The 26,329-nt window shown below is 47.4% G+C and overlaps 1 protein-coding gene across 5 annotated transcripts in view; it reads left to right on the forward strand.

Annotated features, from left to right (window-relative positions):
- LOC141166984 (tetratricopeptide repeat protein 39A-like) overlaps positions 1-26,329 on the forward strand; it is a 74,093-nt gene that overhangs the window by 5,860 nt on the left and 41,904 nt on the right. For 2 of the 5 annotated variants that reach the window (XM_073654246.1, XM_073654242.1), the window contains exon 2: positions 16,905-17,006. In XM_073654246.1, coding sequence (XP_073510347.1) covers positions 16,905-17,006 — 102 coding nt within the window. The other 3 variants (XM_073654244.1, XM_073654245.1, XM_073654243.1) reach the window with 3 other exon arrangements.

Here is a 26,329-nt window from a genome sequence, read left to right on the forward strand (position 1 = left end):
TTCTGCCACTTGCTGAATTTGCTCTGAACAATCATACATCTTCTTCTGCTGGTTGTTCGCCTTTTTTTTGTTGTTCTGGGAGACATCCGTCGTTTGGGTCGTTCTCCAAGTTGGGATCTGCCGTGCCTGAGGAGGAGAATTTTTCCGGTGATTTGGAGAGAGTTTGGACGGATGTGCGTGGTAATCTTCAGGAGGCCAACAGAAAATCTAAAGACTACTTTGATAGGAAACGACAGGAGGTTTTGTTCGCTGTTGGTGACATGGTTTGGTTGTCCTCTAGGAATCTGCGGTTGAGGATTCCTTCTAAGAAATTGGGTCCCAAGTTTGTAGGGCCCTTTAAGGTGCTTCAGGTTGTCAACCAATCTGCTGTTAGGTTGGAGGTTCCTACCTCCTGGAGAATTAATCCGGTATTTCATGTCTCTCTGTTGAAAAAAGCTGTTGTATCGGATTGTGACGCCTCTGCCTCTGTTCCTCCGGTGGTGGAGGACGGGGAATATGAAATTTCTCGCATCCTTAACTCTAGACGGTATAGAGGTAGTTTGCAGTATCTTGTGGCCTGGAAAGGTTTCGGACCCGAGGATAACTCTTGGGTGAGGTCGGATGATGTTTCCGCGTCCAGACTTATCAAAGCGTTTCACAGGAGATTTCCTGATAAGCCTGGTCCTAGGGGATCCGGAGGATCCTCTTAGAAGGGGGGGTACTGTTAGAACCTTGCTCTTAGGTTTTTTTTCCTTTGCTGGTCACATGACCTTGTTGGCCTATTTAATCCTGCTCCGCCCTTCTGGCTTTGCTGGACTTCATTGTATATCTACTTTCTAGCTAGCCTGTGCTCTGTATCTAACTCTGTTAGTTTGCTTGGTCTACGGACCTCTATGTTCTATATATTTTGTTTGTTCGTCTGTCTGCTACTATTTCTGTCCATATTCCTCCCAGTCCTTAGTACTTGTAGGGATTCCTTCCCCACATCTATAGGTCTCCGTACAGACTAGCTTAGGACTTTAGCAGGTCTGATCGCTGGATCAGGTTCCCTGTTACATCGTAGGGATTCAGCTGAGTTCTATCGTAGGGACAGATCTCCTCTCTTTCCTTAGCTCTGGTAGCAGAACATAACAGCTACCTCTGTACTCTGGGGTGTGACTGCTACCTCTGTACTCTGGGGTGTGACTGCTACCTCTGCACTCTGGGGTGTGACTGCTACCTCAGTACTCTGGGGTGTGACTGCTACCTCAGCACTCTGGGGTGTGACTGCTACCTCTGTACTCTTGGGTGTGACTGCTACCTCTGTACTCTGGGGTGTGACTGCTACCTCTACACTCTGGGATGTGAGTGCTACCTCTGTACACTAAGGTGTGACTGCTACCTCTGCACTCCGGGATGTGTCTGCTACCTCTGTACACTAAGGTGTGACTGCTACCTCTGTACTCTGGGGTGTGACCGCTACCTCTGTACTCTGGTATGTGACTTCTACCTCTGCACCCTTGGGTGTGACTGCTACCTCTGTACTCTGGGGTGTGACTGCTACCTCTGTACTCTGGGGTGTGACTGCTACCTCTGTACTCTGGGGTGTGACTGCTACCTCTGTACTCCGGGGTGTGACTGCTACCTCTGTACTCATGGGTGTGACTGCTACCTCTGTACTCTGGGGTGTGACTGCTATCTCTGCCCTCTGAGATGTGAGTGCTACCTCTGTACTCTTGGGTGTGATGCTACCTCTGTACTCTGGGGTGTGACTGCTACCTCTGCACTCTGGGGTGTGACTGCTACCTCTGTACTCTTGGGTGTGACTGCTACCTCAGCACTCTGGGGTGTGACTGCTACCTCTGTACTCTGGGGTGTGACTGCTACCTCTACACTCTGGGATGTGAGTGCTACCTCTGTACTTTTGGGTGTGAGTGCTACCTCTGTACTCTCGGGTGTGACTGCTTCCTCTGTACTCTGGGGTGTGAGTGCTTCCTCTGTACTCCGATATGTGACTGCTACCTCTGTACTCTGGGGTGTGACCGCTACCTCTGTACTCTGGGGTGTGACTGCTTCCTCTGTACTCTGGGGTGTGACTGCTTCCTCTGTACTCTGGGGTGTGACTGCTACCTCAGTACTCTGGGGTGTGACTGTTACCTCAGTACTCTGGGGTGTGACTGTTACCTCTGTACTCTGGGGTGTGACTGCTACCTCTGCACTCTGGGGTGTGACTGCTACCTCGGCACTCTGGGGTGTGACTGCTTCCTCTGTACTCTGGGGTGTGACTGCTTCCTCTGTACTCTGGGGTGTGACTGCTACCTCAGTACTCTGGGGTGTGACAGCTACCTCTGTACTCTGGGGTGTGACTGCTACCTCTGTACTCTGGGATGTGACTGCTACCTCTGTACTCTGGGGTGTGACTGCTACCTCGGCACTCTGGGGTGTGACTGCTTCCTCTGTACTCTGGGGTGTGACAGCTACCTCTGTACTCTGGGGTGTGACTGCTACCTCTGTACTCTGGGGTGTGACTGCTACCTCAGTACTCTGGGGTGTGACTGCTACCTCTGTACTCTGGGGTGTGACAGCTACCTCTGTACTCTGGGGTGTGACTGCTACCTCTGTACTCTGGGATGTGAGTGCTACCTCTGTACTCTGGGGTGTGACTGCTACCTCTGTACTCTGGGGTGTGACTGCTACCTCTGTACTCTGGGATGTGACTGCTACCTCTGTACTCTGGGGTGTGACTGCTACCTCTGTACTCTTGGGTGTGACAGCTACCTCTGTACTCTGGGGTGTGAGTGCTACCTCGGTACTCTGGGGTGTGAGTGCTACCTCGGTACTCTGGGGTGTGAGTGCTACCTCGGTACTCTGCGGTGTGAGTGCTACCTCGGCACTCTGGGATGTGACTGCTACCTCTGTACTCTGGGGTGTGACTGCTACTTCTATACTCCGGTATGTGACTGCTACCTCTGTACTCCGGTATGTGACTGCTACCTCTGTACTCTGGGGTGACTGCTACCTCTGTACTCCGGTATGTGACTGCTACCTCTGTACTCTGGGGTGACTGCTACCTCTGTACTCTGGGGTGACTGCTACCTCTGTACTCCGGTATGTGACTGCTGCCTCTGTACTCTGGGGTGACTGCTACCTCTGTACTCCGGTATGTGACTGCTACCTCTGTACTCTGGGGTGACTGCTACCTCTGTACTCTGGGATGTGACTGCTACCTCTGTACTCTGGGGTGACTGCTGCCTCTGTACTCTGGGGTGACTGCTACCTCTGTACTCCGGTATGTGATTGCTACCTCTGTACTCTGGGGTGACTGCTACCTCTGTACTCTGGGATGTGACTGCTACCTCTGTACTCTGGGGTGACTGCTACCTCTGTACTCCATTATGTGACTGCTACCTCTGTACTCCGGTATGTGACTGCTAACTCTGTACTCTGGGGTGACTGCTACCTCTGTACTCTGGGATGTGACTGCTACCTCTGTAATTGTGATTTCTACAGTATACAGAGCTGAGCCCTGAGGTAATGCATGGGACGTGAAGGAGTTAATGCAGTGAAAGTCCTGTCGCCTGTATCCTGGAGAATCCGGTTGGGGAAGTTTTCTGAAAATACAATGATGGGCAGACGGTCAGAGGAAAGAGTCTGATACCGTCCGGAGTGCGGCAGAGAAATAGAGACGTGTCATGTATAGAACTATATGTATTGTACGGATTGCTGAGAATTATAGGAGGCTATGTGGGGGGCTCATACTGTATATAGGGGGCTCATACTGTATATAGGGGGCTATGAGGTGGCTCATACTGTATCTATATCTGTGGGGACTCACTCTGTATATAGGGGGCTGTGTAGGAACTCATACTGTATATAGGGGAGCTATGTTGGGGCTCATACTGTATATAGTAGTCTGTGGGGGCTCATACTGCATATAAGGGGCAGTGTGGAGGTACATACGATATATAGGGAGCTATGTTTGGGCTCATACTGTATATAAAAAAAACAGAATAAACAGCATGTGCGGCAATAAAGGCCCCCTAATGAATACTTGGTTGCCCCCCTAATGAATACTTGTTTGCACACCTTTTGGCATTGCTGACAGCCTCCAGACGTTTCTTGTAGCCATCTATAAGCTTCTTGCTCTTCCCAGCTGAAATTTTCTCCCACTCTTCCTTTTCAGTTTGTTCAAGCCAGGGGCAGACACTGACTGCTTGGGACCCCCGTACAAGAAATATGTCTGGGCCCCCCACCTTTTATGGCGACAAAGCTACAGATGTATATATAGCCACACACACATGTATACCTCTTACATAGCCTCCTTGATTATGTATATTGCCGTCCCTTATTACACAGTGCCCTCTCTTGTTATGTACAGCACCGTCCCTTACATTTTGGATTATCTATAGCGCCCTGTTCTTTATTACATGGCGTCCTCTGTTGTTAGATATATAATGCAATGACGGCTGATGGAGCAAGGGAAAGCTTCTTTTCTGATGGAGGAGCTGATGGACTGGTCTTCGGGTCACCGGCTGATCTATCAGCCGTCATTTTATATCTAACAAGAGACGACTATGTAATAAAAGAAGGCGCTGTGACTGACAAAAATAACAAGAATACGCTATGTAAGGGACAGCACTGTACATAACAGCAGAGGAAGCTATATAATAAGAGACGGCACCATATATAGCTAGAGAGGATGGTAGGTAATAAGGGAGGGTGTTATACATAATAAAAGAGGAAACTATGTAACTAATGACGGCACTATACATAATAAGTCAGTACACTATATACTAAGGGACTGTGCTATACATAATAAGGCTACAGAAGCAGGCCAGATTGCCCTCAATATTAACCGCCCTTCAAGGGCCCCCCTGCACCACCGCGCCCCGATGCAGTTGCACTGGCTGCACCGGCGGTAGATCCACCCCTGGTTCTAGCTCTTGAATGTTTGCAGGGTTCTTTTCCTCAATAGCAGATTTCAGCTCACCCCAAAGATTTTCAATGGGATTGAGGTCAGGACTCATTGCTGGTCATTTTACACCAGTCCATTTTTTCTTTTTCAATCATTCCTGTGTACTTTTGGAAGTGTGATTTGTGTCATTGTCTTGCTGGAGGACCCATGATCTGCAACTCAAACCAAGTTTTCTTACACTGGGTAGGACATTTGGCTCTAAAATCTCTTGATAATTCTCTGATTTCATGATTCCTGTGATACGGTCAAGGCCTCCAGTACCAGACACAGCAAAACAACCCCACAGCATTATGAATTTTCCACCATGCTTAACTGTTGGTAAGGTGTTCTATTCCTTATAAGCTTCATTACACTGTCTGTAAACAAACTGTTGCTTTCCATTGCCAAAAAGCTCTATTTTTGTTTAATCTGTTCACAGAACATTTTCCCAGAAGGATTGTGGTTTGTCCAGGTACTCTTTGGCAAAGATCAGTCGTTCCTTTTTATGTCTTTTGGTTTCTTCCTTGGCCTTTGCCCATAAAGCTCTGCTTGGTTTAGTGTGCGGCATATGGTACTTGTTGAAACCATGACCTCAGACTGTTCCAAGTTGGCCTTCAGGTCCTTGGATGTTTGACGTGGTGTCTTTCCACCATTCGCACCAACCTTCGAAGACATCTCTTGTCAATTTTCCTCTTTCTCCCACATCCAGGGAGGTTCTTGATGGTTCCATGCTTGGCAAACTTCTTAATAACATTGAGCACTGTTGAAACTTGGATACCGAGGTCTTTGGAGATGGCCTTGTACCCTTTGGAAGTCTTGTGTTTGCTAATAATAGCAGTTCTGATGTCTTCAGACAGCTCCTTTGTCTTCACCATTGTGACAAAGGAACATGGACTACCATGTGGCTTTTTAAAACACTGAAGTTATCATTCATTGGCTAATTCATGTTACATGGGTCCCGACAATTAATCACAGGTGAATCTCTTTTGTGATTTACCACAGGCGAGTCAAAATGTATTTCCATACTAAATTAATGTAAAGGGGCCAATACCAGTATCCTAGTAAGCTTTAGGTTTCTCTATTTGTCCCTCCAATTGTTTTTTTTTTTTAATTATTGTTTATCATTTGCTCTTTTGTATTTAACCCAAGTCTCTATCCAAAAAACTGTTTAACTTTTCAGATGTGGGGATTCATACTGCAAATAGGGGGCTGTGTGGGGATTCATACTGCATATAGGGAGCTTTGTGCGGGCTCAAACTGTATATAGTATTATGGGCACCACATAGTCCTCCATACAGAATAATGAGCCCCACATAGTCCTCCATACAGTATAATGGGCCCCACATAGTCCTCCATACAGAATAATGGGCCCACATAGTGCTCCGTACAGAATAATGGACACCACAGAGTCCTCTATACAGTATAATGGGCCCCACATAGTCCTCCATACAGTATAATGGCCCCACATAATCCTCCATACAGAATAATGGACACCACATAGACCTCTATACAGTATAATGGGCCCCACATAGTCCTCCATACAGTATAATGGCCCCACATAGTCCTCCATACAGAATAATGGCCCCACATAGTCCTCCATACAAAATAATGGGCCCACATAGTCCTCCATGCAAAATAATGGCCCCACATAGTCCTCCATACAGAATAATGAGACCCACATAGTCCTCCATACAGAATAATGGCCCCACATAGTCCTCCATACAGAATAATGAGACCCACATAGTCCTCCATACAGAATAATGGCCCCACATAGTCCTCCATACAGTATAATGGCCCCACATAGTCCTCCATACAGTATATTGGGCCCCACATAGTCCTCCATACAGAATAATGGGCCCCACATAGTCCTCCATACAGAATAATGGGCCCCACATAGTCCTCCATACAGAATAATGGGCCCCACATAGTCCTCCATACAGAATAATGGGCCCCACATAGTCCTCCATACAGAATAATGGGCCCCACATAGTCCTCCATACAGAATAATGGGCCCCACATAGTCCTCCATACAGTATAATGGGCCCCACATAGTCCTCCATACAGTATAATGGACACCACATAGTCCTCCATATAGTATAATGGGCCCCACATAGTCCTCTATACAGTATAATGGGCCCCACATAATCCTCCATACAGTATAATGGGCTCCACATAGTCCTCCATATAGAATAATGGGCCCCACATAGTCCTCCATACAGAATAATGGGTACCACATAGTCCTCCATACAGAATAATGGCCCACATAGTCCTCCATACAGTATAATGGCCCCACATAGTCCTCTATACTGAATAATGGCCCCACATAGTCCTCCATACAGTATAATGGCCCCACATATTCCTCCATACAGTATAATGGCCCCACATATTCCTCCATACAGTATAATGGCCCCACATAGTCCTCCATACAGTATAATGGGCCCCACATAGTCCTCCATACAGTATAATGGCCCACATAGTCCTCCATACAGAATAATGGGCCCCACATAGTCCTCCATACAGTATAATGGGCCCCACATAGTCCTCCATACAGTATAATGGCCCCACATAGTCCTCCATACAGTATAATGGCCCCACATAGTCCTCCATACAGTATAATGGCCCCACATAGTCCTCCATACAGTATAATGGCCCCACATAGTCCTCCATACAGTATAATGGGCCCCACATAGTCCTCCATACAGAATAATGGCCCACATAGTCCTCCATACAGTATAATGGCCCCACCTAGTCCTCCATACAGAATAATGGACCCACATAGTCCTCCATACAGTATAATGGGCCCCAAATAGTCCTCCATACAGAATAATGGACCCCACATAGTCCTCCATACAGAATAATGGACCCCACATAGTCCTCCATACAGAATAATGGGCCCCACATAGTCCTCCACACAGAATAATGGGCCCCACATAGTCCTCCATACAGAATAATGGGCCCCACATAGTCCTCCATACAGTTTAATGGGCCCCGCATAGTCCTCCATACAGTATAATGGCCCCACATAGTCCTCCAAACAGAATAATGGCCCCACATAGTCCTCCATACAGAATAATGGCCCCACATAGTCCTCCATACAGTATAATGGGCCCCACATAGTCCTCCATACAGTATAATGGCCCCACATAATCCTCCATACAGAATAATGGCCCCACATAGTCCTCTATACAATATAATGGCCCCACATAATCCTCCATACAGTATAATGAGCCCCACATAGTCCTCCATACAGTATAATGGGCCCCACATAGACCTCTATACAGTATAATGGGCCCCACATAGTCCTCCATACAGAATAATGGCCCCACATAGTCCTCTATACAGTATAATGGCCCCACATAGTCCTCCATACAGAATAATAGCCCCACATAGTCCTCCATACAGTATAATGGCCCCACATAGTCCTCCATACAGTATAATGGCCCCACATAGTCCTCTATACAGTATAATGGCTCCACATAATCCTCCATACAGTATAATAGCCCCACATAGTCCTCCATACAGTATAATGGGCCCCACATAGTGCTCCATACAGTATAATAGCCCCACATAGTCCTCCATACAGTATAATGGGCCTCACATAGTCCTCCATACAGTATAATGGGTATCACATAGTCCTTCATACAGTATAATGGCCCCACATGTCCTCCATATAGTATAATGGACCCCACATAGTCCTCCATACAGTATAATGGCCCCACATGTCCTCCATATAGTATAATGGCCCCACATAGCCCTCCATACAGAATAATGGGCCCCACATAGTCCTCCATACAGTATAATGGCCCCACATAGTCCTCCATACAGTATAATGGCCCCACATGTCCTCCATATAGTATAATGGCCCCACATAGCCCTCCATACAGAATAATGGGCCCCACATAGTCCTCCATACAGAATAATAGCTCCACATAGTCCTCCATACAGAATAATGGGCCCCACATAGTCCTCCATACAGTGTAATGGGCCCCACATAGTCCTCTATACAGTATAATGGCTCCACATAATCCTCCATACAGTATAATAGCCCCACATAGTCCTCCATACAGTATAATGGGCCCCACATAGTACTCCATACAGTATAATGGGCCCCACATAGTCCTCCATACAGAATAATAGCCCCACATAGTCCTCCATACAGTATAATGGGCCCCACATAGTACTCCATACAGTATAATGGGCCCCACATAGTCCTCCATACAGAATAATAGGCCCCACATAGTCCTCCATACAGTATAATGGCCCCACATAGTCCTCCATACAGAATAATGGCCCCACATAGTCCTCTATACAGTATAATGGCCCCACATAGTCCTCCATACAGAATAATAGCCCCACATGGTCCTCTATACAGTATAATGGCCCCACATAGTCCTCCATACAGTATAATGGCCCCACATAATCCTCCATACAGTATAATAGCCCCACATAGTCCTCCATACAGTATAATGGGCCCCACAAAGTGCTCCATACAGTATAATAGCCCCACATAGTCCTCCATACAGTATAATGGGCCTCACATAGTCCTCCATACAGTATAATGGGTACCACATAGTCCTTCATACAGTATAATGGGCCCCACATAGACCTCAATACAATATAATGGGCCCCACATAGTCCTCCATACAGAATAATGGCCCCACATAGTCCTCTATACGGTATAATGGCCCCACATAGTCCTCCATACAGAATAATAGCCCCACATAGTCCTCCATACAGTATAATGGCCCCACATAGTCCTCCATACAGTATAATGGCCCCACATGTCCTCCATATAGTATAATGGACCCCACATAGTCCTCCATACAGTATAATGGCCCCACATGTCCTCCATATAGTATAATGGCCCCACATAGCCCTCCATACAGAATAATGGGCCCCACATAGTCCTCCATAAAGTATAATGGCCCCACATAGTCCTCCATACAGAATAATGGGCCCCACATAGTCCTCCATACAGTGTAATGGGCCCCACATAGTCCTCCATACAGTATAATGGGCCCCACATAGTCCTCCATACAGTATAATGGCCCCACATAGTCCTCCATACAGTATAATGGCCCCACATAGTCCTCCATACAGTATAATGGCCCCACATAGTCCTCCATACAGTATAATGGCCCCACATAGTCCTCCATACAGTATAATGGGCCCCACATAGTCCTCCATACAGAATAATGGCCCACATAGTCCTCCATACAGTATAATGGCCCCACCTAGTCCTCCATACAGAATAATGGACCCACATAGTCCTCCATACAGTATAATGGGCCCCAAATAGTCCTCCATACAGAATAATGGACCCCACATAGTCCTCCATACAGAATAATGGACCCCACATAGTCCTCCATACAGAATAATGGGCCCCACATAGTCCTCCACACAGAATAATGGGCCCCACATAGTCCTCCATACAGAATAATGGGCCCCACATAGTCCTCCATACAGTTTAATGGGCCCCGCATAGTCCTCCATACAGTATAATGGCCCCACATAGTCCTCCAAACAGAATAATGGCCCCACATAGTCCTCCATACAGAATAATGGCCCCACATAGTCCTCCATACAGTATAATGGGCCCCACATAGTCCTCCATACAGTATAATGGCCCCACATAATCCTCCATACAGAATAATGGCCCCACATAGTCCTCTATACAATATAATGGCCCCACATAATCCTCCATACAGTATAATGAGCCCCACATAGTCCTCCATACAGTATAATGGGCCCCACATAGACCTCTATACAGTATAATGGGCCCCACATAGTCCTCCATACAGAATAATGGCCCCACATAGTCCTCTATACAGTATAATGGCCCCACATAGTCCTCCATACAGAATAATAGCCCCACATAGTCCTCCATACAGTATAATGGCCCCACATAGTCCTCCATACAGTATAATGGCCCCACATAGTCCTCTATACAGTATAATGGCTCCACATAATCCTCCATACAGTATAATAGCCCCACATAGTCCTCCATACAGTATAATGGGCCCCACATAGTGCTCCATACAGTATAATAGCCCCACATAGTCCTCCATACAGTATAATGGGCCTCACATAGTCCTCCATACAGTATAATGGGTATCACATAGTCCTTCATACAGTATAATGGCCCCACATGTCCTCCATATAGTATAATGGACCCCACATAGTCCTCCATACAGTATAATGGCCCCACATGTCCTCCATATAGTATAATGGCCCCACATAGCCCTCCATACAGAATAATGGGCCCCACATAGTCCTCCATACAGTATAATGGCCCCACATAGTCCTCCATACAGTATAATGGCCCCACATGTCCTCCATATAGTATAATGGCCCCACATAGCCCTCCATACAGAATAATGGGCCCCACATAGTCCTCCATACAGAATAATAGCTCCACATAGTCCTCCATACAGAATAATGGGCCCCACATAGTCCTCCATACAGTGTAATGGGCCCCACATAGTCCTCTATACAGTATAATGGCTCCACATAATCCTCCATACAGTATAATAGCCCCACATAGTCCTCCATACAGTATAATGGGCCCCACATAGTACTCCATACAGTATAATGGGCCCCACATAGTCCTCCATACAGAATAATAGCCCCACATAGTCCTCCATACAGTATAATGGGCCCCACATAGTACTCCATACAGTATAATGGGCCCCACATAGTCCTCCATACAGAATAATAGGCCCCACATAGTCCTCCATACAGTATAATGGCCCCACATAGTCCTCCATACAGAATAATGGCCCCACATAGTCCTCTATACAGTATAATGGCCCCACATAGTCCTCCATACAGAATAATAGCCCCACATGGTCCTCTATACAGTATAATGGCCCCACATAGTCCTCCATACAGTATAATGGCCCCACATAATCCTCCATACAGTATAATAGCCCCACATAGTCCTCCATACAGTATAATGGGCCCCACAAAGTGCTCCATACAGTATAATAGCCCCACATAGTCCTCCATACAGTATAATGGGCCTCACATAGTCCTCCATACAGTATAATGGGTACCACATAGTCCTTCATACAGTATAATGGGCCCCACATAGACCTCAATACAATATAATGGGCCCCACATAGTCCTCCATACAGAATAATGGCCCCACATAGTCCTCTATACGGTATAATGGCCCCACATAGTCCTCCATACAGAATAATAGCCCCACATAGTCCTCCATACAGTATAATGGCCCCACATAGTCCTCCATACAGTATAATGGCCCCACATGTCCTCCATATAGTATAATGGACCCCACATAGTCCTCCATACAGTATAATGGCCCCACATGTCCTCCATATAGTATAATGGCCCCACATAGCCCTCCATACAGAATAATGGGCCCCACATAGTCCTCCATAAAGTATAATGGCCCCACATAGTCCTCCATACAGAATAATGGGCCCCACATAGTCCTCCATACAGTGTAATGGGCCCCACATAGTCCTCCATACAGTATAATGGGCCCCACATAGTCCTCCATACAGTGTAATGGGCCCCACATAGTCCTCCATACAGTGTAATGGGCCCCACATAGTCCTGTATACAGTATAATGGCTCCACATAATCCTCCATACAGTATAATAGCCCCACATAGTCCTCCATACAGTATAATGGGCCCCACATAGTACTCCATACAGTATAATGGGCCCCACATAGTCCTCCATACAGAATAATAGCCCCACATAGTCCTCCATACAGTATAATGGGCCCCACATAGTCCTCCATACAGTATAATGGGCCCCACATAGTCCTCCATACAGTATAATGGGCCCCACATAGTCCTCCATACAGTATAATGGGCCCCAAATAGTCCTCCATACAGAATAATGGCCCCACATAGTGCCCCATACAGTATATTGGCCCCACATAGTCCTCCATACAGAATAATGGGCCCACATAGTCCTCCATACAGTATAATAGCCCCACATAGTCCTCCATACAGTATAATGAGACCCACATAGTCCTCCATACAGTATAATGGGCCCCACATAGTTATCCATACAGTATAATGGGCCCCACATAGTCCTCCATACAGTATAATGGGCCCCAAATAGTCCTCCATACAGAATAATGGCCCCACATAGTGCCCCATACAGTATAATGGCCCCACATAGTCCTCCATACAGAATAATGGGCCCTACATAGTCCTCCATACAGTATAATAGCCCCACATAGTCCTCCATACAGTATAATGGGCCCCACATAGTACTCCATACAGTATAATGGGTCCCACATAGTCCTCCATACAGAATAATAGCCCCACATAGTCCTCCATACAGTATAATGGGCCCCACATAGTCCTCCATACAGTATAATGGGCCCCACATAGTCCTCCATACAGTATAATGGGCCCCACATAGTCCTCCATACAGTATAATGGGCCCCAAATAGTCCTCCATACAGAATAATGGCCCCACATAGTGCCCTATACAGTATATTGGCCCCACATAGTCCTCCATACAGAATAATGGGCCCACATAGTCCTCCATACAGTATAATAGCCCCACATAGTCCTCCATACAGTATAATGAGACCCACATAGTCCTCCATACAGTATAATGGGCCCCACATAGTCCTCCATACAGTATAATGGGCCCCACATAGTCCTCCATACAGTATAATGGGCCCCAAATAGTCCTCCATACAGAATAATGGCCCCACATAGTGCCCCATACAGTATAATTGCCCCACATAGTCCTCCATACAGAATAATGGGCCCTACATAGTCCTCCATACAGTATAATAGCCCCACATAGTCCTCCATACAGTATAATGGGCCCCACATAGTACTCCATACAGTATAATGGGCCCCACATAGTCCTCCATACAGAATATTAGCCCCACATAGTCCTCCATACAGAATAATAGGCCCCACATAGTCCCCCATACAGTATAATGGCCCCACATAGTCCTCCATACAGAATAATGGGCCCCACATAGTCCTCCATACAGTATAATGGGCCCCACATAGTGCTCCATACAGTATAATGGCCCCACATAGTCCTCCATACAGTATAATGGGCCCCACATAGTCCTCCATACAGTATAATGGGACCCACATAGTCCTTCATACAGTGTAATGGGCCCCACATAGTCCTCCATACAGTATAATGACCCCACATAGTCCTCCATACAGAATAATGGGACCCACATAGTCCTCCATACAGTATAATGACCCCACATAGTCCTCCATACAGTATAATGGGACCCACATAGTCCTCCATACAGTATAATGGCCCCACATAGTCCTCCATACAGTGTAATGGCCCCACATAGTCCTCCATACAGTGTAATGGCCCCATGTAATGTCATGTCTTTATTGTCTATACGTCTCTAAAATGTACAGTGCTGCAGAATATGTTGGCGCTATATATATATATATATATATATATATATATATATATATATATATAAAATCAGTCCAGACAGATATCCCGCTGAGGATCTGTGACAGGACTGGTTATCGCTGGTCACAGTCGCCTCCATCCACTCTCGCTGACAGTGCGCCTGGGGGCAGCGATGTCCCCTTTACATGTGCGCTGCTGGTGGGGTCTTCACAGTGATGTCCGCGCACAGTGATACTGATAAAACAATGGAGACGTACAATTTCCGTATAATAATCTGCTGCAGTTTGTCGTCCGACCAGATTGGTCGTGGATTACACAGAGCAGAACTGTGATCACGTGATTCCGGAGGGACACGGACACACACTCTACATGTTTCCCCAGCAATTGATGTAGGCGTGGCCACAGATGATGACGTATAATTGGGCGTGTCCATGCGGTACCTCCGCTGAGTGGGTGTGGCTAACCTGTTTTCCTCCTGCACAGGTGTGTGTGGGCGGGGCTTGTGGTCGGAGCAGGAGTCGGGAGCAGGAGCCTGCGGGCAGTTCGGTGTAACGTACAGAGCGGGATGGGGCGGGAGTACCGGGAGTGACGGTCACCGGGCGCTCAGTAGTCACAGACCGAGCAGAGGCATCTGGGTCCCCGGTTACATCGGCTCTAGACCCGGTGTGTGGTCATCTGTGACCCGAGCCTTCAGCGGAGCACCGTCATAGTCATCCGGGTCTTCTGCTATGTCTCCTTCGGTTGCTGTGATGTTGGTTTGATTTTGCACCAATTATTCTTAGAGGGGTTTTCCATTTTGGGCAGAGCCGCCCCCGGGAGAGTCTAAAATCCTGGAGCCCGTGTGGAGGTCACCACCAGCTGTGATCAGCGTTATACCCGGCACTCCTGATAAATCTCATCTCATTGTTCATCTGTTGCACCTAGTTCCCATGTAGAAGTATATACACCCCGCTGTTATCTACACACCGGGCACACAGGGTGAGAAAGACTGCTGGTCACTAATAGGGAGGGATGAGAGCAGCCTCCCATTATACAGTAACCCCCCCCACCCAAAAATACAGTAACCTGGCTCCTGACCCTCTTATTACAGTAACCCGGCTCCTGATCCTCTTATTACCCCTGTAACCTCTTATTACAGTAATCCGACTCCTGATCCTCTTATTACCCCTGTAACCTCTTATTACAGTAACCCGGCTCCTGACCCTCTTATTACCCCTGTGACCTCTTATTACAGTAACCCGGCTCCTGACCCTCTTATTACCCCTGTAACCTCTTATTACAGTAATCCGGCTCCTGAGCCTCTTATTACCCCTGTAACCTCTTATTACAGTAATCCGGCTCCTGATCCTCTTATTACCCCTGTATCCTCTTATTACAGTAATCCGACTCCTGATCCTCTTATTACCCCTGTGACCTCTTATTACAGTAACCTGGCTCCTGACCCTCTTATTACCCCTGTAACCTCTTATTACAGTAATCCAGCTCCTGATCCTCTTATTACCCCTGTATCCTCTTATTACAGTAATCCGACTCCTGATCCTCTTATTACCCCTGTGACCTCTTATTACAGTAACCTGGCTCCTGACCCTCTTATTACCCCTGTAACCTCTTATTACAGTAACCCGGCTCCTGAGCCTCTTATTACCCTGTAACCTCTTATTACCGTAACCAGGCTCCTGATCCTCTTATTACCCCTGTAACCTCTTATTACAGTAACCCGGCTCCTCATCCTCTTATTACCCCTGTGACCTCTTATTACAGTAACCTGGCTCCTGACCCTCTTATTACCCCTGTAACCTCTTATTACAGTAACCCGGCTCCTGATCCTCTTATTACCCCTGTGACCTCTTATTACAGTAACCTGGCTCCTGACCCTCTTATTACCCCTGTAACCTCTTATTACAGTAACCCGGCTCCTGAGCCTCTTACTACCCCTGTAACCTCTTATTACAGTAACCCGGCTCCTGAGCCTCTTACTACCCCTGTAACCTCTTATTACAGTAACCCGGCTCCTGATCCTCTTATTACCCCTGTGACCTCTTATTACTGTAACCCGGCTCCTGATCCTCTTATTACCCCTGTGACCTCTTATTACAGTAACCCAGCTCCTGATCCCCTGATTACCCTGTGTTACCCCTGGTTCAGTTCTCAGTCTGGCTTGTATTGGGGATGTGATGACTTTTCATTAATCATTACAGTTATGAGCTTATTCTCCGCCATCAGTAAACACACAGCAGGGTGGCTCCCTCCGCAGTGCCAATACTGAAGCGCAGTGAGGTAGAGGGTGGTTATAGGTTTGTCTGAGAACATAATACCTTTATCTACAATACCCTTTATTTTCCCAGTTGTACTGGATGTTCCCCCTTTTACATTCTGATGTTCCCATAGATGGCAGTGAATACGGAGGGCATAGTCTCTCACTCTTAGCTCCTCTTTCCGGTACTGATTTTGGTTTCTTTGAGGCTCGGTGGAGGTTCTAGTTCCTATTTGTACTTATTTAATGTAAGTAAGCTTTTGTGGAGTAAAAGATCCTAAATATTTTAGTTTTTAGTACAGTTGCCCTTGAAGGTTAGCCTTCGATATGTGGTTTGTGTTTGCAGGTCTAACATGGACCTGTCCCGGGACCTCAGTGATTGTATGGACGCTCTGAACCTTTTTCTGAACAACGGCTTTAATGAAAGCTTGGGACTCCTACAACCAAGGTGAGAGATCTCCCCAAATCTTAAAGGAAATGTTTAGTCAAAAAATTGTTTAAGCACATTTTCTACTTTGAGTTTATATTTGTACATGTTTGGTGATGTTTCTTCTTCCGTTTTCCACATTGTTATACACACGTGGTCAAAATTGTTGGTACCCCTCGTTTAATGAAAGGTAAACCCACAATGGTCACAGAAATAACTTGAATCTGACAAAAGTAATAATAAATTAAAAATCTATAAAAATGAACAAATGAAAGTCAGACATTGCTTTTCTGCTTCCACGGAATATAAAAGAAAATAAAACTCATGAAATAGGCCTGGACAGAAATGATGGTACCCCTGAAAATAATGTGACAAAAGGGACATGTTTAATCAAGTTGTGTCCACTAATTAGCATCACAGGTGTCTACAATCTTGTAATCAGTCAGTGGCCTGTTTATAGGGCTACAGATACTCACTGTGCAGTTTGGTGACATGGTGTGTGACGCGTCCCCTGGGCCGTGTGTGGGGGAATACCCGGAGCCGGGTCTCTGTATAATGCTGGGGGTTGTAGTCTCCGTGGCGGCGACCCAGTCCCGTGGCTCAGGGTGGTCAAACCAGTGGCGTTTCTGTTTATTTGGTTTTTAATGTTTAAATGTCCGACTACGCCACCCGTGGATTGCGGTCACTGAGAACCGCCGCTGCGGGGCAGACCGCTGAGGATGATGTTGTGTGCGCAGCAGAGGGTAGTATAACTCCCCACGGGAGGAGTATAGCCTCAGGGCAGAGTGTGCAGATGGTGGGGGTGATGGTGCGCGGGAGCAACAGTAATGACTCAGAGTCCAGTGATGCAGTCCGGGGTCTTTACTCATAGTTTTACACTCCAAGCCACTTCTGCAGGTAATGGCTGCCCACTTCGTACTGTGCTCACCAGGTGAGGGGCTCGGCCAACTCCCAGGTACCTTTGGAATGCTTTTCAGGACCCCCTTCGTGTGTCCTTTCTCTGGCCCGTCGTACCCCACAATTGACCACGTTTCTGTCCAGCTGCCTCGGGCCTTGGCGGGCTAATGTACGTTCCGTTTCCCTGGGCCCTATATGGTGCCTTCCTAACGGGTGTAGTGAGGGCCGTAACACGTGCAATGCCACGGCCTCCGGTTACTAGCTGAGGGTAGTTGCTCTCCTCCACTAGATGAGGGATCCAGTTCCCTTTCTTGGCCTGACCCCCCCTACTCTGGTAGCGGCGGGCTTACAGTGGCGACTGGCCGGTCCGTACCCCTGGGGTCCCTTCACTCCACTCCTGGAGCCTCCTCCGTTCCTCTCCTCTCTGGCTGAACTCAGCAACTCTTCCCTTCTCTAGGCTCAGGCCTTGAGACTTGGCCTCCCTGCGGAGCAGAGCCCGTACAGAGCCCCTGCTCCCAGTCTTCTTCTCTCTCTTCTCTTCTTCCTGACTCCAAGATGGTGCCCACCTTATATACTCCTCCTTCCAGTGCACCCTGGATCTACTCTCCCCACCCACACACTACCGTGTTCCCTCCCCCCACTCCAGCCAGGGACAGGGGCAGTTGTGCTCACTCTTGGGAGCATTGTCGCCCTGCCCCCCCGGAAATGTGGTGTAGTGCATGTGGGTGTTAGGGTCCTGAGTCACACTCCATCCTTACCTGGAAGTGAGATATCACACCTCTGGGTGAGATGCAATACTTCTGTAGCGACCGAACCCTCGGGGCGCTACATTCCCCCCTGGTAAATCACAGCACGTCCGCGGGCTGGAACAGAGCAAAAGACAATTGATTTCAAGACATGCAGAATTAAAGTTTTTTTTTTTTTAACGTTACTTGTCATAAAACTTTTCTCTTTTTATCAACATATACAACATTCCTTTCATTTATGGTTACTCTTTCCTTGATATAACTTTCAATATACACATATAAAACATTCTTTTAAGTAGAAAATATGAAACATTATCAGTGACATTTCAACGGCGAAGTCTCTTTAACAGGCCACAGTCCTTGCCGCGACCAGGTGTCCATGTCACCCAACAAGGTGCAATTTTACTAAGTGCAAACTTTCAAACACCTTCAGGTATCTATTGAGGTAGGAGTTTATAAAACCAATAGGGGGCACTTTAAGAAGTGCAACTATTTACAAGGGTTGGCTGCTCCCAGTCCTCAACCGGATAGAAAGGGTTGGCTGCTCCCAGTCCTCAGCCGGATAGTTCACGGACCCTTTTCGGGTAACTTTAACAAATAAACGGACAACAATCCCGAACCGGGTGAACTTTTTATAATCCCCAAACGGGCATAACTTGAAACTCTCTTTTTCTTCTACTCTGACGGGTAACTATATACAGTTCGTGCTGCTGCTCTCTAGTAGCGGTGTCCCCCTGGTGGACGTTCCTGCTCATCAAATTCTTCAGACCCGTCCGGGTCCTCCGTGTAACAGGGTTCAGGGCAGCGCTGTTCTTCTACCCGCTGAACGTTGAGGGCGTACCATCCCCGCAGGCCTCGGTGTCGGGTGTATGACACCAGATCCCCCGGGAACAGATACAGTTTCGGGTGACCCTCGGGCAGGCGACTCTCCACATCCCTCCGGTTGACGAAGATGTCTGTGTTCGTCGTCGGGTCCCGAATGAACCCCCACCCCTTCTCCTGGTGGAACCTGACCACAATCCCGGTGACTTTGGGACCGCGTGCAGCCTGGGGGTCTCGGCGGGCCCGGGTCTTTTCCTCCGCGCTCCGGGCCTGTAGCTGCTCCTGTTTTTGGCGCCGTGCCTGCCTCTCCTTTTCCAGCTGCGCCATCTCCCGGCGGCAGAATTCTCGCCTGCGGGCTACGTCCGCCCGCGTCTCTTGCGAGAACCCCATCAGGTCCTCCCCGGTCTGATCCTACTCAATTTGGACCTCTTCATCCGGGAGCTGGAGAATGGTGATTGGCTGCGGAGCGGGCAGAAGCGGGGCTTTGGCCTCCGCAGACTTGTCCCTCCGGTGCCAAGGGTGAACCCATCCGCGTAGTAGGGGGACCGGTTCTCCATCAGGACCGGTAATTTGGCTGTACAAGTCCGTGCTCAGGGGTGGTAATGTTGGGACCAGGGGCGCTAGTTCGTGGAAGGCGCCTCGGGGCATCAGGCCTTGCGACCAGGCTTGGAGCGGGCCGCTTCCGGCCGCACCCGGGATCAAGGGGCACGGCGTGGGGCGTGGTCCGGCGGCTGCGCTCGGGGCTTGGGGCCTACGTGTAGGCGGCGGGAGCGGAGGAGGTGCAGCGTCTCCCGGGGCGATCGGCTCCGCGACGGGGTCCAGGGGCAGGCTAGTGGCATCAGGGCTGGTAGCAGCGGTGTCCCCCTTACCTGCTCCCATTGCAGCGCTGCTCTCAGCCTCCGGTTGTCTCTCTCTGTCCTCGGGGGCAGGCACGCTGTCGGGTGCTGGCAGCGTCACTTGCTGCCGGGTCGCGACCCGCCGGTCAATTTCCTCTTTCCACCCCGCGATGGCCTCCCGCTGCGCCTGGACCATCCTCCGGTCCAGATCCTCCAGCCCAGCCCGGAGGAATTCAGGGTCCTCTCTGGGGAGCTGGGCCATCAGCTCTGCGAGACTGCATGGAGCCGCTTCGGCCTGCAGCAGGCCACTGGTCAGGGTACTGGGGCTGGCGCTCCTCGCCATCTCCGGGTGTGGTCTGCCAAGACTGATCCAAACCACACCCTGCCCTTCTGTTTTCTTTCCCTTCCGCCCCTGTTAGGGGTGGTCCCGGGGCAACCTGCTGGAAATCACTCTCAGGGGCAGCCCCCCCACGTTGATGGACATCTCTACAGCTGCACTCATGGCCGTTGGGGGTGGGCTCCGTCTTTGGCGCCATTCTGGGACCTGGCCCACGATGGGACGTGGCTTCTTGTTGTCTTTTGTCGCGGACATAATGGCGCCCGTTCTTCTGGGGCGGGCGCCACATTCAATACAGTGAAACAGTCTCTAGGCACACAATACCCGATGATAGCGGGTTGGTTTCGAATCCTGCCGACTACGCCAAGGTTGACGCGCCCCCTGGGCCGTGTGTGGGGGAATACCCGGAGCCGTGTCTCTGTGTAATGCTAGGGGTTGTAGTCTCCGTGGCGGCGACCCGGTCCCGTGGTTCAGGGTGGTCAAACCAGTGGCGGATCTGTTTATTTGGTTTTTAATGTTTAAATGTCCAACTACGCCACCCGTGGATTGCGGTCACTGAGAACCGCCGCTGCGGGACAGACCGCTGAGGATGTTGTGTGCGCAGCAGAGGGTAGTATAACTCCCCACGGGAGGAGTATAGCCTCAGGGCAGAGTGTGCAGATGGTGGGGGTGATGGTGCGCGGGAGCAACAGTAATGACTCAGAGTCCAGTGATGCAGTCAGGGGTCTTTACTCACAGTTTTACACTCCAAGCCACTTCTGCAGGTAATGGCTGCCCACTTCGTACTGTGCTCACCAGGTGAGGGGCTTGGCCAACTCCCAGGTACCTTTGGAATGCTTTTCAGGACCCCCTTCGTGTGTCCTTTCTCTGGCCCGTCGTACCCCACAATTGACCAAGTTTCTGTCCAGCTGCCTCGGGCCTTGGCGGGCAAACTTATGTTCCGTTTCCCTGGGTTCTATATGGTGCCTTCCTAACTGGTGTAGTGAGGGGCCGTAACACGTGCAATGCCACGGCCTCCAATTACTAGCTGAGGGTAGTTGCTCTCCTCCACTAGATGAGGGATCCGGTTTCCTTTCTTGGCCTGACCCCCCTACTCTGGTAGCGGTGGGCGTACGGTGGCGACTGGCCGGTCCACACCCCTGGGGTCCCTTCACTCCACTCCTGGAGCCTCCTCCGTTCCTCTCCTCTCTGGCTGAACTCAGCAACTCTTCCCTTCTCTAGGCTCAGGCCTTGAGACTTGGCCTCCCTGCGGAGCAGAGCCCGTACAGAACCCCTGCTCCCAGTCTTCGTCTCTTCTCTTCTTCCTGACTCCAAGATGGTGCCCACCTTATATACTCCTCCTTCCAGTGCACCCTGGATCTACTCTCCCCACCCACACACTACCGGGTTCCCCCTTTCTAGGTGTTCCCTCCCCCCACTCCAGCCAGGGACAGGGGCAGTTGTGCTCACTCTTGGGAGCATTGTCGCCCTGCCCCTCGGAAATGTGGTGTAGTGCATGTGCGTGTTAGGGTCCTGAGCCACACTCCATCCTTACCTGGAAGTGAGATATCATACCTCTGGGTGAGATGCAATACCTCTGTAGCGACCGAACCCTCGGGGCGCTACATGTGTACCACACTCAACATGGACCAGAGGAAGCAAAGGAAAGAGTTGTCTCAGGAGATTAGAAAGAAAATTATAGATTAGCATGTTAAAGGTAAAGGTTATAAGACCATCCCCAAGCAGCTTGATGTTCATGTGACTACAGTTACACATATTATTCAGAAATTTAAGATCCATGGGACTGTAGCCAACCTCCCTGGATGTGGCCGCAGGAGCAAAAATTGATGACAAATCAAAGAGACGTATAATTTGAATGGTAACAAAAGAGCCCAGGATAACTTCTAAAGAGATTAAAGGTGAACTTCAAGCTCAAGGAACATCAGTGTCAGGTCGCACCATCCGTCATTGTTTGATCAAAAGTGGACTTCATGGGAGACGACCAAGGAGAACACAATTGTTGAAAAAAAATCATAAAAAAGCCAGACTGGAATTTGCCAAACTTCTTGTTGACAAGCCACAACGCTTCTGGGAGAATGTCCTATGGATGGACAGATGAGACAAAATTGGAATTTTTTGGCAAGGCACATCAGCTGTATGCTCACAGACGGAAAAATGAAGCATATCAAGAAAAGAACACTGTCCCTACTGTGAAACATGGAGCAGGCTCTGTTATGTTCTGGGACGGCTTTCCTGCATCTGGCACAGGGTGTCTTGAATCTGTGCAGGGTACAATGAAATCTCAAGACTATCAAGGGATTCTAGAGAGAAATGTGCTGCCCAGTGTCAGAAAGCTTGGTCTCAGTCGCAGGTCATGGGTCTTGCAACAGGATAACCCAAAACACACAGCTAAAAACACCCAAGAATGGCTAAGAGGAAAACATTGGACTATTCTGAAGTGGCTTCTATGAGCCCTGACCTAAATCCTATTGAGCATCTTTGGAAAGAGCTGAAACCTGCCGTCTGGAAAAAGGCAACCTTCAAACACGAGACAACTGGAGCAGTTTGCTCATGAGGAGTGGAACAAAATACCTGTCGAGAGGAGCAGAAGTCTCATTGACAGTTACAGGAATCGTGTGATTGCAGTGATTGCCTCAAAAGGTTCAACAAAATATTAAGTCAAGAAGAACCATCATTTCTGTCCAGGCCGATTTCATGAGTTTAATTTTTTTTTAAAATTCTGTGGAAGCAGAAAAGCAATGTCTGACTTTCATTTGCTCATTTTCATAGATTTTTAATTTATTATTACTTTTGTCAGATTCAAGTTATTTCTGTGACCATTGTGAGTTTTTCTTTCATTAAACGAGGGGCACCAACAATTTTGACCACGTGTGTATATTAATGTCTTCTGTAATAAGTTATACTAGTATTGGTTGGTGTATTGTGCGGGCTCAGGAGCTGAGGACGCTCCATACCAGGCAGCTGCAGCCTACTGAAAGCCTTAGGTTGGACTTTCTACAAGATCGGTAATTTTTCTGCAGTATGTACCTTCGATGGCAAGTTCATGTTCTCCAGAGGGGCTAAAAATAAAGTAAAAGTAACTTTAAAAAAATATATATAAAAAGGTATTTAGAAGCTTAAATTACCCCCCTTTTTCCTAATAAAAAAACCCCCAAAACATTTGGTATAGTCGTGCCCTTCTTAACATTCTTTGAAATGTTTTAAAGAAACAAAAATGGGGGCATCAGAAATATCACAAAACCTGAAAAATGGCTGAAAACTCTAAAACTTCATCTACAGTAGATATGAAAAGTCTGCGCACCCGTTTTTAAAATGTAAAAAAAAATCATACCAAGAACAATCATTTCAGAATTTTTTCCACCTTTAATATCACTGCAAATCCATTGAGAAACAAACTGAAATAGTTTTGAGAGACAAAATAAAAATGGAAAAACTAAAATAACGAGGCTGCATAAGTGAGAGCACCCTCTTATAATTGGCTAATTCTGAGCACAACCTCATCCCCAATCACATTTACACTCATGTTACATAGTAGTCAGTGCATGGCCGCCATCATTATATGGGGTTAGTCAGAATCCCTGTAAAAATTTTGCTTTTTTTAGGCTGTGTGCCCACTATGCGTTTTTTAGGCAATTCCGCTGCAGAAACGCTTAAACGCTTGGTAGAAGGTCTGCCATGTCCCCCAATGATAATCCGCATGTGCTGTGCACATGCTGCAGAAATTTCCGTGGCTTATTATCATTGCGGAAAAATCCGCAGCACTATCAATTACTTTGCAGAATCGCGGCATTTTCGCCGCCATTGACTTGCATTGGACCGCATCACTGCATTTACACATGTGGATATCATGCGGATGGTACCCGGGTTTGGGGAAGAGGAGACTCTCCTCTGGAACTGGGTACCATAGTATCTATAAAAAAAAAAAAAAAAAAAAAATAAAAAAAAAAAAAAATAAATATATATATATATATATATATATATATATATATATATATATATATATATATATATATATATATATATATATATATATATATATATATATATATATATATATATATATATATATTATACTTTTTGATGGCCCCCGGTGTCCTTAGCGATCCGTCATGGCAGGTCCTTTTAGACCACCGAGAGCTGCCGGCAAGCCAGGATGGATCGCTAAGGACACCGTGGGCCATCAGAAGGTAAGTATAATATTTATTTTTTACCATTCTTTCGGTCACACTATATAAATCCATGCCGGTTGCATGGATTTATATAGTGTGACCAAGTTGTCAAGCTCTTTCCAAGTGATGCTAAAATCGCTTGGAAAGCGCTTAACAACCCGCTTGCGGAAATGCATGTGAAGAACGCTTCACATCCGCATGTCCCTGGCAGGAAAAACTCATGTACAATCCGCATGTACAATCCGCATGTACAATCCGCATGCGTTTTTTCTGCCAGGGAGATGCAGAAACGCTCAGGAAAAATCCGGAGCATTTCTGCATCGTGGGCACATAGCCTTAGGAGGATTTTCCTGACTTTTTTTTTTTTTAAGTTTCATATTACAGTAAAACCCATGGTCCCTAAACAGCGGACAACACAGTAAAGGGATTTCAATGTTGAAAGTTATCAGTCAGGAGTACACAGAAATGTTCAAGGCATTAGATATATCATGAAGGACTGTGAAGATCTCAAGAAGTGGCTTGAATTTGGCACAATTGACATTACCAAGAACTGGATGTGCCGCAAAAATTAATGAAAAATTAAGAAGAAAATTTTGACTCGGAGGCTGCTAAGAGGCTAACAGCAACATTAAAGGAGCTGTAGGAATTTCAGCAAGTGCTGGTCGTTGTCAAATGTAGTAGACCATCTCCTGTGTTCTTCATATCTCTGGCCTGTGGGGTAGGGTGGCAAGACAGAAGCCTTTTCTCAGCCAGGCTTGGATGTTTTTCTTTGTATGTTTTGCCAAAACCTACATCAAGTCTGCTAAAAGCATGTGGGAAAACGTGTTCTGGTCTGATGAGATTAAGGTATGTTTGGTGTAAAGCCAAAACTTTGCATTATCAGAAGACCACCATACCCACAGTGAAGCATTGTGGAGACAGCATTGTGCTTTGGGGGCTGTTTTTTAGGCATATGGTACTGAGGTTTTAGTGAAGGTCGGGGGATTTATGAACATTTTAAAATATCAGTTAATTTTGCTACAAAATCTTCAGGCCTCTGCTAAAAGGATGAAGAGAAATTACACGTTTTGGTTCGACAGTAACGCTAAGTGACCTTCAAATCAGCAGAAGAATGGTTTTACCAGAATGAGATGATAGTTGTGGAGTGGCTGAGCCAGAGCCCGCACCTGAATACAATATAAAATATGTGGGTGACCTGAAGAGGGCGCTGTACACTGGTCAGATTGCAGGGTCATCACCTGTGTGGAGCTACTGCAAGAGGAAGAGCGGGCAAAGATTGCCAATTCTAGATGTGCTGCACTGATGGATTCTGACCCCAAAATTGAAAATCATAAGTTCAACGGGAACTGCAACAAAAGTAAGGGTGTGTATATTTATGCAACCACATTATTTTAGTTCATTATTTTTCTTTTCCCACTCAATCTTTGTTTTTAAACTTAATTGTACACATTACGGGTGACATAAAAGGTGGAAAAAGTTCTGAAATGTTTTTTTTTTTTTTTTTTCTTCCTGCCATGACAAAAAGGTAGTATTGTAA

Source organism: Phyllobates terribilis, unplaced genomic scaffold, assembly GCF_046119375.1.
Source record: "Phyllobates terribilis strain yellow unplaced genomic scaffold, ASM4611937v1 Scaffold_11__3_contigs__length_659146591, whole genome shotgun sequence".
Lineage (NCBI taxonomy): Eukaryota > Metazoa > Chordata > Amphibia > Anura > Dendrobatidae > Phyllobates > Phyllobates terribilis.